General features: G+C 39.4%; 1 protein-coding gene across 5 annotated transcripts in view; it reads left to right on the top strand.

Moving 5' to 3' along the window:
- The first annotated feature begins 31 nt into the window (after nt 1-31).
- The window catches only part of ROCK2 (Rho associated coiled-coil containing protein kinase 2), a 99,319-nt gene continuing 85,778 nt past the window's right edge, over nt 32-13,572 (top strand). For 4 of the 5 annotated variants that reach the window (XM_088136043.1, XM_088136048.1, XM_088136038.1 and 1 more), the window contains exon 1: nt 189-1,028. In XM_088136043.1, the coding sequence (XP_087992169.1) occupies nt 888-1,028 (141 nt within the window). In that variant the 5' untranslated portion in view covers nt 189-887. Of the gene's footprint in view, nt 1,029-13,572 lie in introns of all 5 variants that reach the window. The other variant, XM_088136055.1, reaches the window with a different exon arrangement.

Here is a 13,572-nt window from a genome sequence, read left to right on the forward strand (position 1 = left end):
TTGTGGGTAACGAGGAGGAAGCCATCGCAGTAATAGTAGCCGTGTAGCAGCAGCAGCAGCCGCCGCAGCCAGAATAAATAAGGTTGTAATTGCAAAGAAAGGGGAGCGGGCGGAGAGGCAACAGCGACAGCAGCTTTAGCCACTCGTTCGGCCGAGGAAGCAGCGCCTTGCAGAGGTCAGTGCGGGGCAGCCCGCTCCCTCGCGAGAAACGCCTCCAGAGAGGGACCCAGCGAGGCGGGCCCAGCCGCTCTCCCTCCCCTCCTCCTAGCCACAGAGGAAGAGGAGGAGGGAGGAAGTCGGGCGCCGCCGCCGCCACTGCTTTCCCTCCCTCCCTTGTCTTCTCCCCGACGGGTAGTGACCTGGTGCAAAATGGCCGAGGAAGCGTGGGGGGCCCGGCTGTAACTTGCCTTCCCGCCTTGTCGGTGCAGAGAAGCCCAAGGAGAAACGGGAGGGCAGCGGCGGGAGCATCCCCAGGCGCCTTCCCTTCCCCTTCTCCCTCCAGGCGCCCACCTTCCCCCTTTCTGGGTTGTTCATGCCTGGAAAGCGGGCGGGTGGGGCAGCGGCAGCAGTGCCCGCCCCAATTGGGAGCCGAGGAGGAGGTCGTCCGCTTGCCCCTCTTTGGCTGCTCCTCCGGAGAGAGGCCTGGCCGGGTCAGGCCGGGTCTGAGCCCCTCTTTTCTCCGCCCGGCGGACTGTCTGCTTCCTTCAACCCAAGCTCAACAGGCCCTGAAGCGGAGAGCGATCGGCGGCGCTGGCGACGGCAGAGCGCCTCCGCCTGCTGCCGCTGCCTGTGTTTCCAGCCAGACGGCCGTCTCCGAGTTTGCTTTGCCGCCCGAGAACCCAGAGGGACAAAAAGCAGGCGGTGAGAGATCCGCCGCGAACGTGAGAATGAACCACCAGCGGCAGGCAACGAAAATGTCTGCCTCCCCGCCGCCGGTAGCCGGGGAAGAGCATTTGACGGGCCGGCGAAGGAAGCTGGAGTCCATGATCCGGGACCCCCGATCTCCGGTCAATGTGGAAAGTTTGTTGGTGAGTTCAGCTGATGGCGCGGGCGGGGGTGGTGGTGGCGTGATTAGAGAAAAGTGCAGAAAAAAGATCTGAGATTGAGGGCAAGCAAGGGTTCGGGAAGAACTGTATCTCCTCTGGGTGTTTGGAGCGACGTTACTTAGGAGGATGCAGCTCCCGCGTTTTCAGTGACTTGGGAAAAGAAGAGGGAATGGCTCAGTGCTTGGGTGGGAAGACGGGAGCCTGCTCCCACTTTTGCTTTGGAAGCATTGGGCGGGGAGAGGAAGATGTAACTAACCAGTACAGTTTCTCAATATGGAGAGTTTGAAGACTCTTCTGACTGGATGGCTGGAGAGAGAGTTAACTATTTCATGTACGTTTGTGTCTAAAACACAATGCCCATCCTTTGCTCTGCCCCTTCCCTGCACTTGGAGACTCTCAACACTGAAGGAATTTTTATCTGAGAGACTGGATTGAGTGGACAATAAAGAACACTTTTTTCTCACAGAAGTGTGTTTAAATGATTAAAAGGGGAAGGGGTGGTCCTACTGAAGGATTGTGCCCCTTCTCTCTCCACCCCCTGAAATAAAGTAAAATGCCATTGAGAGTATTGATAAGAGGCTAGGACTAAGAACATTATGTACAGTGAAACAGTGATTTGCACAGTGTGGGGTTGTGGAGAATTTTGGGAGTCAAAACCTAGGAGACTTTCTGAGAGTTCTTAAAATCATGGCAGGTTTTGTTCAATTATTTAGACATTGTCCATTTTAAAGCTGCTTGTATTGAGAGGTCAGTCTTTGGCACTAATTTTTCAGTGTCATCTTTGATCCTTTTTCAGTGATGCTGTAGTGAACTTGATTTCTGTTAATGGGAAACTAATGTTGACTTAACTTTTTGCATGCAGTATGAAGATACTGTTTAGAAATTATGGTCATACTTGATGAAACAGTGTATCTTGGGAAGGTAGATTCAGTAGGAATGAATAACTTTATTAGGTGCACAAAAATGAAGAGAAACTTTCTCTGTGGATTTTTGTGTACAAAGAACACTTGATTTCCACTAGAAATCTTATTAAGGAATACAGGTTTGAGATTTTTCTAGTTCTAAATGTGAAGTAATGAGAGGTAGAGTCAGCATGCTGCCTATAGTTTGAGATAGCAATGACCTCATGCCTACAGTTGCAGAAAGAGGAATGGGATTTTGTTTTTTTCCAAGAGTTTTATCCTGCAGGCATTTTTTTTAAGGGGGGGGAGAGAAGTAGCTGGAGTCATTTGTAAAAATGACTCAGTTCTGCTTGGCCAGAATACAGGAACTGACTAAACAATATGTGTATCTCTGTGCTACAGCAGTGTATGCTTGCTACAGACTCTCCAGGATAGCATTTACCAATCTGGTTCTTTCCTGTAGTGTTGGTATTATAAGGTTCAGAATTCTTACTCAGCATAAGAAGAGCCCCGCTGGGTCAGGGCAGGGCCAGTCCAGCATTTTTTTTTCCACAGTGGCCAGTCAGATGCCTTTGGGGTGCTTGCAAGCAGGAGATGGAGACATACTATTCTCCTCCCATTGTTTCCTTGCAGCTGGTATTTGGAGGCATATTTTCCCCAACTTAGAGTTAACAATGGCTCTAACAGTGGACCAAGCACTTGATTGATTTGTCCTTTATGAATATATCCAATCCTCCTTTAAAATCATCTAGGTTTGTAGCCCTCGCCATGTCTTGTGGCACTGAATTCCACAGGTTAATTACAGTGGGGCAAAAAAGTATTTAGTCAGCCACTAATTGTACAAGTTCTCCCACTTAAAAAGATGAGAGAGGCCTGTAATTTTCATCATAGGTATACCTCAACTATGAGAGACAAAATGAGAAAAAAAATCCAGAAAATCACATTGTCTGATTTTTAAAGAATTTATTTGCAAATCATGGTGGAAAATAAGTATTTGGTCACCTACAAACAAGCAAGATGTCTGGCTCTCACAGACCTGTACCTACTTCTTTAAGAGCCTCCTCTGTCCTCCCCTAGTTACCTGTAGTAATGGCACCTGTTTGACCTTGTTATCAGTATAAAAGACACCTGTCCACAACCTCAAACAGTCACACTCCAAACTCCACTATGGTCAAGATGAAAGAGCTGTTGAAGGACACCAGAAACAAAATTGTAGACCTGCACCAGGCTGGGAAGACTGAATCTGCAATAGGCAAGCAGCTTGGTGTGAAGAAATCAACTGTGGGAGCAATAATTAGAAAATGGAAGACATACAAGACCACTGATAATCTCCCTTGATCTGGGGCTCCATGCAAGATCTCACCCCGTGGGGTCAAAATGATCACAAGAATGGTGAGCAAAAATCCCAGAACCACACGGGAGGACCTAGTGAATGACCTGCAGAGAGCTGGGACCAAAGTAACAAAGGCTACCATCAGTAACACACTATGCTGCCAGGGACTCAAATCCTGCAGTGCCAGATGTGTCCCCCTGCTTAAGCCAGTACATGTCCGGGGCTGTCTGAAGTTTGCTAGAGAGCATTTGGATGATCCAGAAGAGGATTGGGAGAATGTCATATGGTCAGATGAAACCAAAGTAGAACGTTTTGGTCTAAACTCAACTCGTCGTGTTTGGAGGAGAGAGAATGCTGAGTTGCATCCAAAGAACACCATACCTACTGTGAAGCATGGGGGTGGAAACATCATGCTTTGGGGCTGTTTTTCTGCAGAGGGACCAGGACGACTGATCTGTGTAAAGGAAAGAATGAATGGGGCCATGTATCGTGAGATTTTGAGTGAACACCTCCTTCCATCAGCAAGGGCATTGAAGATGAAACGTGGCTGGTCTTTCTGCATGACAATGATCCCAAACACACCGCCCGGGCAACGAAGGAGTGGCTTCGTAAGAAGCATTTCAAGGTCCTGGAGTGGCCTAGCCAGTCTCCAGATCTCAACCCCATGGAAAACCTTTGGAGGGAGTTGAAAGTCCGTGTTGCCCAGCCACAGCCCCAAAACATCACTGCTCTAGAGGAGATCTGCATGGAGGAATGGGCCAAAATACCAGCAACAGTGTGTGAAAATCTTGTGAAGACTTACAGAAAACGTTTGACCTCTGTCATTGCCAACAAAGGATATATAACAAAGTAATGAGATGAACTTTTGATATTGACCAAATACTTATTTTCCACCATGATTTGCAAATAAATTCTTTAAAAATCAGACAATGTGATTTTCTGGATTTTTTTCCCCATTTTGTCTCTCATAGTTGAGGTATACCTATGATGAAAATTACAGGCCTCTCTCATCTTTTTAAGTGGGAGAACTTGAACAATTGGTGGCTGACTAAATACTTTTTTGCCCCACTGTATGTGCTGTATAAAGAAGCATTTTCTTGCCTTTTTAATATCCTTCCAGTCAGCTTCCCTGGATGACACCTGGTCCTAGAATTTTAAGAGAGAAGAAAAAACCTCCATGTGTCCATGCTATATTTCGCTTTATATGCCTTGATCACACACCCCTGTCCAGTCACTCTTTTTCCAAGCTAAACAGCTCCAGATTTTCTGTTTCAAAAGGAAGCTGTTCAAGCCCTCTGCTCATTTTGCATTTTTTAAACTGTTACTTCTTTTTTCAAATACAGCAACCAGAACTGCACACAATATTCTAGATGCGGGTCTAACGTACATTTGTATAAAGACATTGCAGTGTTAGCAGTTTTATTTTCAGTTGCTTTCCTAATGATCCCTAGCATGAAATTTCCCTTTTTCACAGCTGCCACAAAATGAGTTAACACATTCATTGAATTATCCTCTATGACCTTAGGATCCTTTTCCTGAATAGTTACAGACAGTTCAAACTACATCAGTGAATATGTTGAGTTAGGGTTTTGGGTACTGGTATGCATCACTTTACACTTAATCAAATTGAGCTGCATATACCATTTGGTTGACCATTCAGCCAGTTTTAAGAATCTTTCTGGAACTTTTTATAATCACTTTTGGATTTTACCACCTATCTGCAAATTTGGCAGCTAATTTTGCCAAAATCTTGCTTTTATGTCAAGATTACTTGTGGATAATATGAAGCTAAAAAGCATTAATACAAACAAGGTCCTTAAAGGGCTCCTTATTTCCCTCCATTGAGAAAATTACCCATTCTTACTCTTAATTTCTATTTTTTTAACCAGTTATTTTGTTTGTTTATTTACAAGACTTAACTTAGCAATTAGCAATCCATAGATGGACTACATCTGGTTTTCAAACAGCCTTTGACAGTGTCAACAAAGTCACCTCTATCCATTTGCTTGTTGATATTCTGAAAAATCTCTGTAAAGATGGTAAGAATTTACCTATGCAAAATCCATGCTAATTTTCCTTTACCAGAGCATATTCTTTCATATATTTACTTTGTCCTTCGTTTACCATTTCTGTCCATTTGAACAGAACAGATGTTAAGTGGACTGGCCTATAATTTCCCAAATCTCCCTTGGATCACCTTTTAAAAAGTTGTGCGTCATATTGCATACACTTTGGCACTGAGCCTGCTTGAGAGACAGGTCACGTATTTTTGCTAGATGGTCAGCAATTTCGTATTTGAGTTTTTAAGAACTCCCAGGTGGATGCCATCATGACTTGTTGATTTGTTACTATGTAATCTCTCAAAGTATTGTTGACTATTACTAAATTTTTCTCAGTTGAAACAAATTTCTGCAAAGTTAGTACAGAGGTGTCTATTATACATCTTTTTATTATAGAATAGAGACAAAGAATTCATCCAGTTTTTCGTTACCTCCGTATCCTCCTTGAGCATATCTTTCTATCCTTTGATGTCTAACTGCCCAATAACTTCTGTGACTAGTGTTCTGTGTCAATTTAGGATTTTATCATTTCTCTTTAATCTTTTTTGGAGATATGCTCCTCTAATAATAATAGTAATTCTCCTCCTTTCTTATTATCACACCTTTTCTTCCAGAATTTGGCCTCTTTTTTCTTCATTAGGATAGGCTTTCCATTTCCTGAAGGAAGCCATCTTAAATTACACAGTTTCCCAGATAGGACAAGAGAATCATGCTGGCTTCTTCCTAGACTTGGTTTACTCTTTCTTACACTGTAGCCACTTATCATGTTGGTTGGGAAAACTAATTAGGTAGTCTGAGAAAACATCAGATTCGGAGAACTTTGCTAGGGATAGTTGTTAGAAATATTTCAGAACATTTCAGTGGATTATGCTTGTACCCAGAAGAAAACAACCCTGTTACCAGCGCTATTGCATTTTGCTCTTTGAAGGAAGAACATCTACAATAAAGAGTAGATAACCAAAAAAAAAAAAAACCAGGCAAATGTTTAATTCTAAGCTGATGTTTCCTTTCAGTTCTTCTGTAGTTAGAATTGTAATTTTGTTGTGCTAAAGTATAGGGCTGTACATCATTTGAGAATGACTTCTCATTAGCATAGCATCTCTTTGCTGTTCTTTAAAGCAGTCTGATAAAGCAGTCAAACTTGAAAAAGTTGCAGCTGCTTTAAGAGGTGCATTAATGAGTTGGATCTTCAAAGCAGAGGTATCTTTTTCAGACTGGTTTGGAACTCTAAAAAAAGCTGTTTTAATGAATAGCAGAGGTGCGGTACTCATGCAAGGTCTGAAGTGTTTACTTTGAACCATTTCTGAATTGTGCACAGCCATGCTATAGTTTAAATGAGTACTGAACAATTACTTTGAAGTGATTTCACTAAGAAAAGCTGATACTTGTGTGTAAGTTTTTTTGTGCTTTTGTGAAAAATATGATACTCTGTTTACTCCATGCTTTTGAAGCAGAAGACATGATTGCAACAATTCTTGTCTAAATAAAATAGGTTAAATGTTTTTAATGACTGAGATCTTTGGATACACGTAGGGCAGAAGTTTTGATCAACATCAGCTACTTGATATCAATCAATATTTTATTATGGTCACAGACCAGAATTCTATTTGATATAGAACTGCATTGATTTTAAGGAAATTTTCAAGAAGATTCATTTTTATTGCACTCTTGTTCACAAGAGAATGTGTCCTTTAGAACAGTAATTTCATGTTTAATGTACCTTTAGTGAGCATTTAACTCATGGAATTAGAATAGAGATTGAGGAACAGTTCAGCTATGTTCTTATAAAAAGATTGCAGTGTTAGTAATGGTTAGGGAATATAAATTCCCAATCAAAAATTTGAAGTATCTCTAAAGTCACATTTGTAAAAGGAATTCATATTGGCTTTTAAGTCTGATGTTATATTTTTTGTTGCACATTTGTGGGATGTAGAGAATAGTTCAGTTCATGAAATTCTCTTACAGCTGGGAAGAGCGATGTATTACCTTGGAAAAGCTGTGATAACTGCTAAGTAAAATTACTCACTGCTTTTCTGTAAACTCTAGATCATTTAGTTAATTGAAGTCATACAATACTTTCCAGAGATTTCTAAATTTTATTTTAGTTGGTCATTTTGGAAATTGTCTGGCAGATTACAAATATTTAATGTTTGTTGTAATTAACTGGATTTGCATGTTCAAGTTAAGCGCAGAATGCATCATATTCAGCCAATGAATAAATTTTTCATTAACATGGAGCAAACTGAGGTGTTTGCTCCATGTAAATCAATCCTGGTCCAATAATTATCCAGTACTTAAAACATAAATATATTAGAGCTATAACACAGCAGATTATTAATTGTGAAAAGATTAGTTAGCCTCTGTAATGAAACAGATGAATTTATCTGTGATTAATAATACACAAATACATGGTTTGTAGAATTACTGCTTAAAATTTCTACCTTTCCAACTAGAATGCTCATGGTAGTGAGGCAGTTTTTCCAGACACTTGACAACATTATTTAAAGTGGAGAGTCCTCATAGCCTATATAAAATAAATGGATTTCCAGTTAAATATGGATACTGTGATGTGAATAAGTGTATCTTTGTACTCAGACTCCAGAAACAAAGGAGCCTTCATTGTTATTACTTGACAAGTCAATCTGCGAAAGGTTTGTAAAAGTTGATAAACTAGAGTTCAAATTTCATTTTGATTAGCAGTTTTTACAACAATGTGGTAACAGTCATGATTCACAAATATCTTGGCATATTAATAATAGTTGTAAATTATATACAGTTTAGTTCTTATTAATATTAAAACAGCAGAGAATCATTTTATTTAAAGGGAAAGATAGGCTTTTCCCTACATTAGACTGTGCCTATATGTATTTATCCACATTTGTTGAGGAATTAATGAATGAGCTCTATAGCAGTTTCCTTAATGGGAAGATTTTTACCAGTTTTCTCCATATGTTTTAGTAGCAACCAAGTCATCAAATGCTGAAGGGGAACATTTTTCTACTGAGCATTATTAGAGTGCTAGAAATAATTAATAATATTCAGCATTTAGTTGTTTGCACTCTCAAGAATGAATATTAACTCAGTGGAGTAAATTCATGGTGATTATTCTGTATATTTTTAATGATGTAAAATATACATTGAAATTGAATTATAATTATGAATCAGCATCTGCACCTGTCTTATACATATTCATTAAGCTTCTGATTATAAATATTAGGTTTATATCCTGCCTTTTCTCCAGAAGTTTGAAATAATGTACTTAGGATTTCTTGTTCCAGTTTTATCTCCACAACCACAGCCCTGCACAATAGTGAGCCTGAAAAATACTGATGGCCCATAATACAAATACTTATTTCTAGCACTCATGTAAATTGCAATTTATGAGGTGCCTGTCTTATACGCAGAATAAGAATGCACAGAATAAGAACTTGGTTACTTTTTTATGGGAGTAGAACAGTGTTCTACTCAGTATGTTAAGCTATGTTTGCACTATAAGCTGTTTCGTTTCACTGTGACTTACTCAGCCCAATTTTCTAGATTTACATAATACGTTGAACCATAAACTCATCACACAGGCTGATTTGTTAGGCTAAAATGTGTGTTGTGCAACCACAGCCATATTTAAAGTTTTTGTTGTCAGTAACAGGATAGCAACAAAAGAAGGGGGGAAAGTATCTCCATTTGTTTTTTAGATGAGTTCATTTCATGTTTAGCCATAATGTGATATGTTTTATTTTGGGTTAGAATGATACATTAACACAGCCAGTGTGGTTTGTAAGGACTCTTCATTAATCTGGAATGTGGTATTGAATGGGATGCTATAAAGTTCACTCCTGGGTCCAGTGCTTTTTAACATTTTCATTAACAATATACATGAAGGAATAGAAATATTGATTTTCAGATTTGCAAATAACACAAAACTGTGTGGGATAGCTAATAATTGAAAATGATTATTGGAAGTTAGAGAGGTTGACTTTTCAAAAGTCAGTAGATAGCAATGGATAGGAAAAACTAAATTAAATGTGCTAGTGTAGGATGTGGGAGAGTTAGCTTGTGAAAAATATTTTGTAATAATAGTCATTGCAAACTGAATATGAGTCAGCAGTGTGTTATGGCTGCTAAAATGCTAAATACCTTTTTAGAAGGCATTCTTTCAGTGCCTTCTATTCAATATTTTTTCTAATTTTTCTAATGCTACATAGAAAGGAAGTATTAAGACTTTACATTCTATCTAATATTGTCTAGATGTGTTGAACTACAACCTGCTTCTCTGCCAGTCAAGGATAGCTAGCAAGGTCAGGAACAGGCAGGTTGGAATTGATAAAATAATTTAGTCTAAGAAATCAGGAGAACAGCAGGTTGGGGATACAGTATCTATTTTAACATCTACTGGATTATATGGGCATTTTTCCATAACTTTTACTGAAATAATAGGTTAGCAGTTTCTTAAATTATGTATTAGTGCTAGATTGCTGCTGTCCTAGTGCAAAGGCTGAAATTGTGGTCTTGATTTACTTCATGAAAACATAGTACTAGATTTAAAGTTGTTTCAGGATAAATATTTATTTTAGTAAGGCTTGACAGAAGTGTGATTTCTAGTTAGATTTCAGCTAGTAAACCAGTGTTTCTCAACCTTGACAACTTTAAGATTGGCTGGCTGGCTGGGGAATTCTGGGAGTAGAAGTCCACACATCTTAAAGTTGTTAAGGTTGAGAAATACTGTAGTAAACAGTGCATGAAATCTTCAGTCAAATGTATTATGCAGTCAACGTTCAGAATTCAGAAGTCCAATTTTCATAACATTAAGAGCAATAGCTCAGTTTTGAAGCATACAGTTAAGTATCATAGTTGTGTCCCAAACAGTAAAAGGACAACAGCAATTTTGCCTTCTGTTAAAGTTAGGGTTTGATTTGCATGAGTGATTACTATATTAAATGGGAAAGAGCTACTCTAAGCTGAACACAGTAGAGTTACTATTTTGGCTCTGACTTTTAAAACAAGCCTTTATTTAACAATTTGTCTGCTAGCCATAGTTGACAAGGAGTCCCCATGTGAACAGGTAAGCAAACTGAAGGCAAACACCTAGTCTCTAATCAGCCATTCTGCTTGGTTAGTTTCTGATTAGGAAATTTGAAAAGTCTGCCTTTGGATCTGTTAATTCTTTCTTCAGCCTGCTTGGTAAAAAACATTTTTAAAAAGTAGACAACTAGTTCCTCATTCAAATGAAGCATAGCATTGACCGCAATCCTGTATTCACTTATCGGGGACTAAGCTCAAACTGAGAGAAGTGGAGGTGTTTTAAGGGGATATGTATGGATCTGTGTTTATTTACAAGGCCCATGTATATCCTGCTGAGAACTTTGAAGAACTCAATGTACAAAACAGTGCACATTTTGAAGAAACAGTGGCTTTCTAATATATTTTTTTAAAAAATACCTTGGGAATGTACACACATTTAATGGTTTACCTGCTTTATGTTTGAGATAATGAAATGTAACTGCCTTGCGGGTAAGAATCTCAACTTTCAGTTATGGCTTTGGATCACTGACGGGGAAGAAACAAGCATATTAATCTTGAAACATCAGACAAAAACACAGCAAAGTGCACAAAGAATTTAGTAGCAATAGAATGTGGTAGATTTCATATTCCCAGGTGGACTTAGTGCACTACAGTAATTACTTAGTAATTCATAGTGTTTACAAATGCAAAAGAGAGTAACAAGTGCAGTCTGGTATTTGCTAAGGCTTCACCAGGGGGCAACTCTGAATGAAAACCCTATCTTTTAATCTTGTCTTATAGTCACCAAAGCATAAAAGCATGGGCATAAGATGACAGTGGCCTGATGTATACATCACACTATTTTCTAATGTGACATTCAGTTTTGGCTTAGCAGATGATCTGAATGTAGTCATTGTGGTTAGGAAACCGTAGTTTACAGCCTGTATGTAAAGCAGAGCTAGTAGTGGCTCATTTATTATACAATGCTTAATGCTTTTAATTGTGACTTGATGAATACAACATGATGATGAAATAAAATTTCCTTCAAGTTGAGCCTGGCTCCTGGTTATTTCTTGGATAGTTCCATGCAGTTTTCTTGGCAACATTATGGAAGTGTTTTGCCATTGCTTTCTTCAGGGCCATTTTTTTGGCTTCCCAGTCTAGCCTACAGGTCTAGGATTTCCTGGTAGGTTCTCATCCAAGTATTAACCAGACCAACCCTGGTTACCTTCTGAGAATCAACCAAGGTTGGCTTGGTGCTTCCACTTGCTGAGATAATGAGTCACTTTTTGTGAGATGGGTGGTATCTAAATTTGAAATATAAATAAATAAATAATGGAAAAGTCTCCTAATTGTGCTTGACTTCTGATGACTTTTATGCGCTTTTCTTATCAACGATATGGGAAAGGTTTGGTAGTGGCATATTCTGGAATATTGTTCAGCTTCCCACCTTTGACTATAGCCTTGGCATTCCTTGATTCTTTTATCTGAGTACTAACCAGGTCTAACTCTGTTATACTTTTAATGCTCCTAGAATAATGCGAGTCTGCTAAAATGAATATGGCAATAGTGTTGGTACGGTCAGATTAGAGTAAAAGTGTAATTTGTACTGTAATTCAGAATCAAGTTGCCCTCAGAAACCTTTCTTCTCTTTCCTCTGGCTAAGAGTTCTTAAAAGCTTATGTTGCACTGTGCTCCAGTTTTTCTCTGCTCACCCTCCATGGTTAAGCCAGCATCCGTTAATAGTGGGACATAGTAGTAGGAATTAGGCACATGCTAAGTGCTCTGTTCCTGGGGGCTGAATGTCTCATTGCCTTATGAGAAAGAAGTGTTTATAGAATAATGTCCCCTTTCTTTGCTACCTATCCTTACTGTGAGAAAAAAAGAAACGTAATATTCTTACAGTGAGTTAGAATATCCTTCTCAAGGCATTTAGCTTAATGCGTGGAGGGATTCAGATAGGGAAGAGCATGGGAGTGTGCATGCTGCCCTCATCCCTTTGTCTATTTGACTGTAACATAGCCAGAAATCTGAACGTAAGCTATAAGGTTTATGTCAATGGGAATATAGCGCTCCGTGGGATCTAGATTTTGCAGAGATCTGTACTTGAGTTTCAATGCAAGTATAGCTTTCTTTCAAACCTCCAAGTGAATGAATGCATGGAGGTCAGGAAGAGAAAGGAGTGAATGCTGTGCCTTGTCCCCATTCCCTTCCCAGTCTGAAGATTTTGTTAAACAGTGGATGGGGGCTAACTTCATAAGTGTATCCAGCATGCTATCATATTTTGCTTCATTTCAAGGAAAAACAATGAATTTGTCCAGCATTTGATTTTTCTCCCTATTCTCCAGGTGGTTCATGTCAGACTCTCCCTGGCTACCAGATATCTCAGTAACCTTGCTTTCTATCAGCTGATTAAGCAAAGTGCTGTTCACATTCCATAGCATCCACATGGCAGCCTGGACAAGCCGCAGTGACGAGCGAAACAGTTGTTGGCTTAAGTCTCACAATGCTTTTGCCATTCTTTCCAGCAAGACACACTGCCAGAATTAAAGAGCTAGTCGTTGCTACCAGAGAGGGGCTGGGCTGGGGGTGCTGCGTGTGTATTCTTTATGTATTTCTGCTAAAAACAAAGTTGCAATATGAAGCCTGTATGATAATGCAGTTAGTTTTACGCAGAAAACCTGTACATTCAGTCTCAAAGAATGCCTCTGTCCTAAAGGCAGCATAGAATTAAGGCAGCTACAGATGTGTTTTTCAACTTCGGAAACAACAGTTTCTTTATTCAGTTGCATAAAGACGTTTACCACTTGTAACCAGATAACTTGCTCTACAAAGCAAGGTTAAAGATGCCTGTCTTTTTAAAGTTTTATTTTCTATCTGTCTACATCAGAATGAAAAGTGCTCTTCCCCTAGGTGTTGCAGTCACTCAGTTTTATTCGTATATATGAAACACAATTTATTTTATATTCTCTAAGTGCACTTAGGTCAAACACAAACCTACAGATGCAGCTGCTCTGGAAGCGAAATATTTCTAAAGGTAACAACAAGCCTAAAGCCCCAAAATATCATATTTGGAGTAAGGGTAACTTAGATGTTTTTCTTTGAGACGTAGTATTTTTACATGCAAGGAGTTTTTTCCTATTTTCTTTCTCCCCCCCCCCCCCAAATATCTTTAGTGGTAGAATTAGAAAAAAATTACCACTTGAATATGATGAAGATGTAATCAGATAAAA

The sequence above is a fragment of the Python bivittatus genome, unplaced genomic scaffold, assembly GCF_059951505.1.
Source record: "Python bivittatus isolate LINGU-HERP-01145 unplaced genomic scaffold, Pbiv_v1 ctg000020_np1212, whole genome shotgun sequence".
Taxonomy (NCBI): domain Eukaryota; kingdom Metazoa; phylum Chordata; class Lepidosauria; order Squamata; family Pythonidae; genus Python; species Python bivittatus.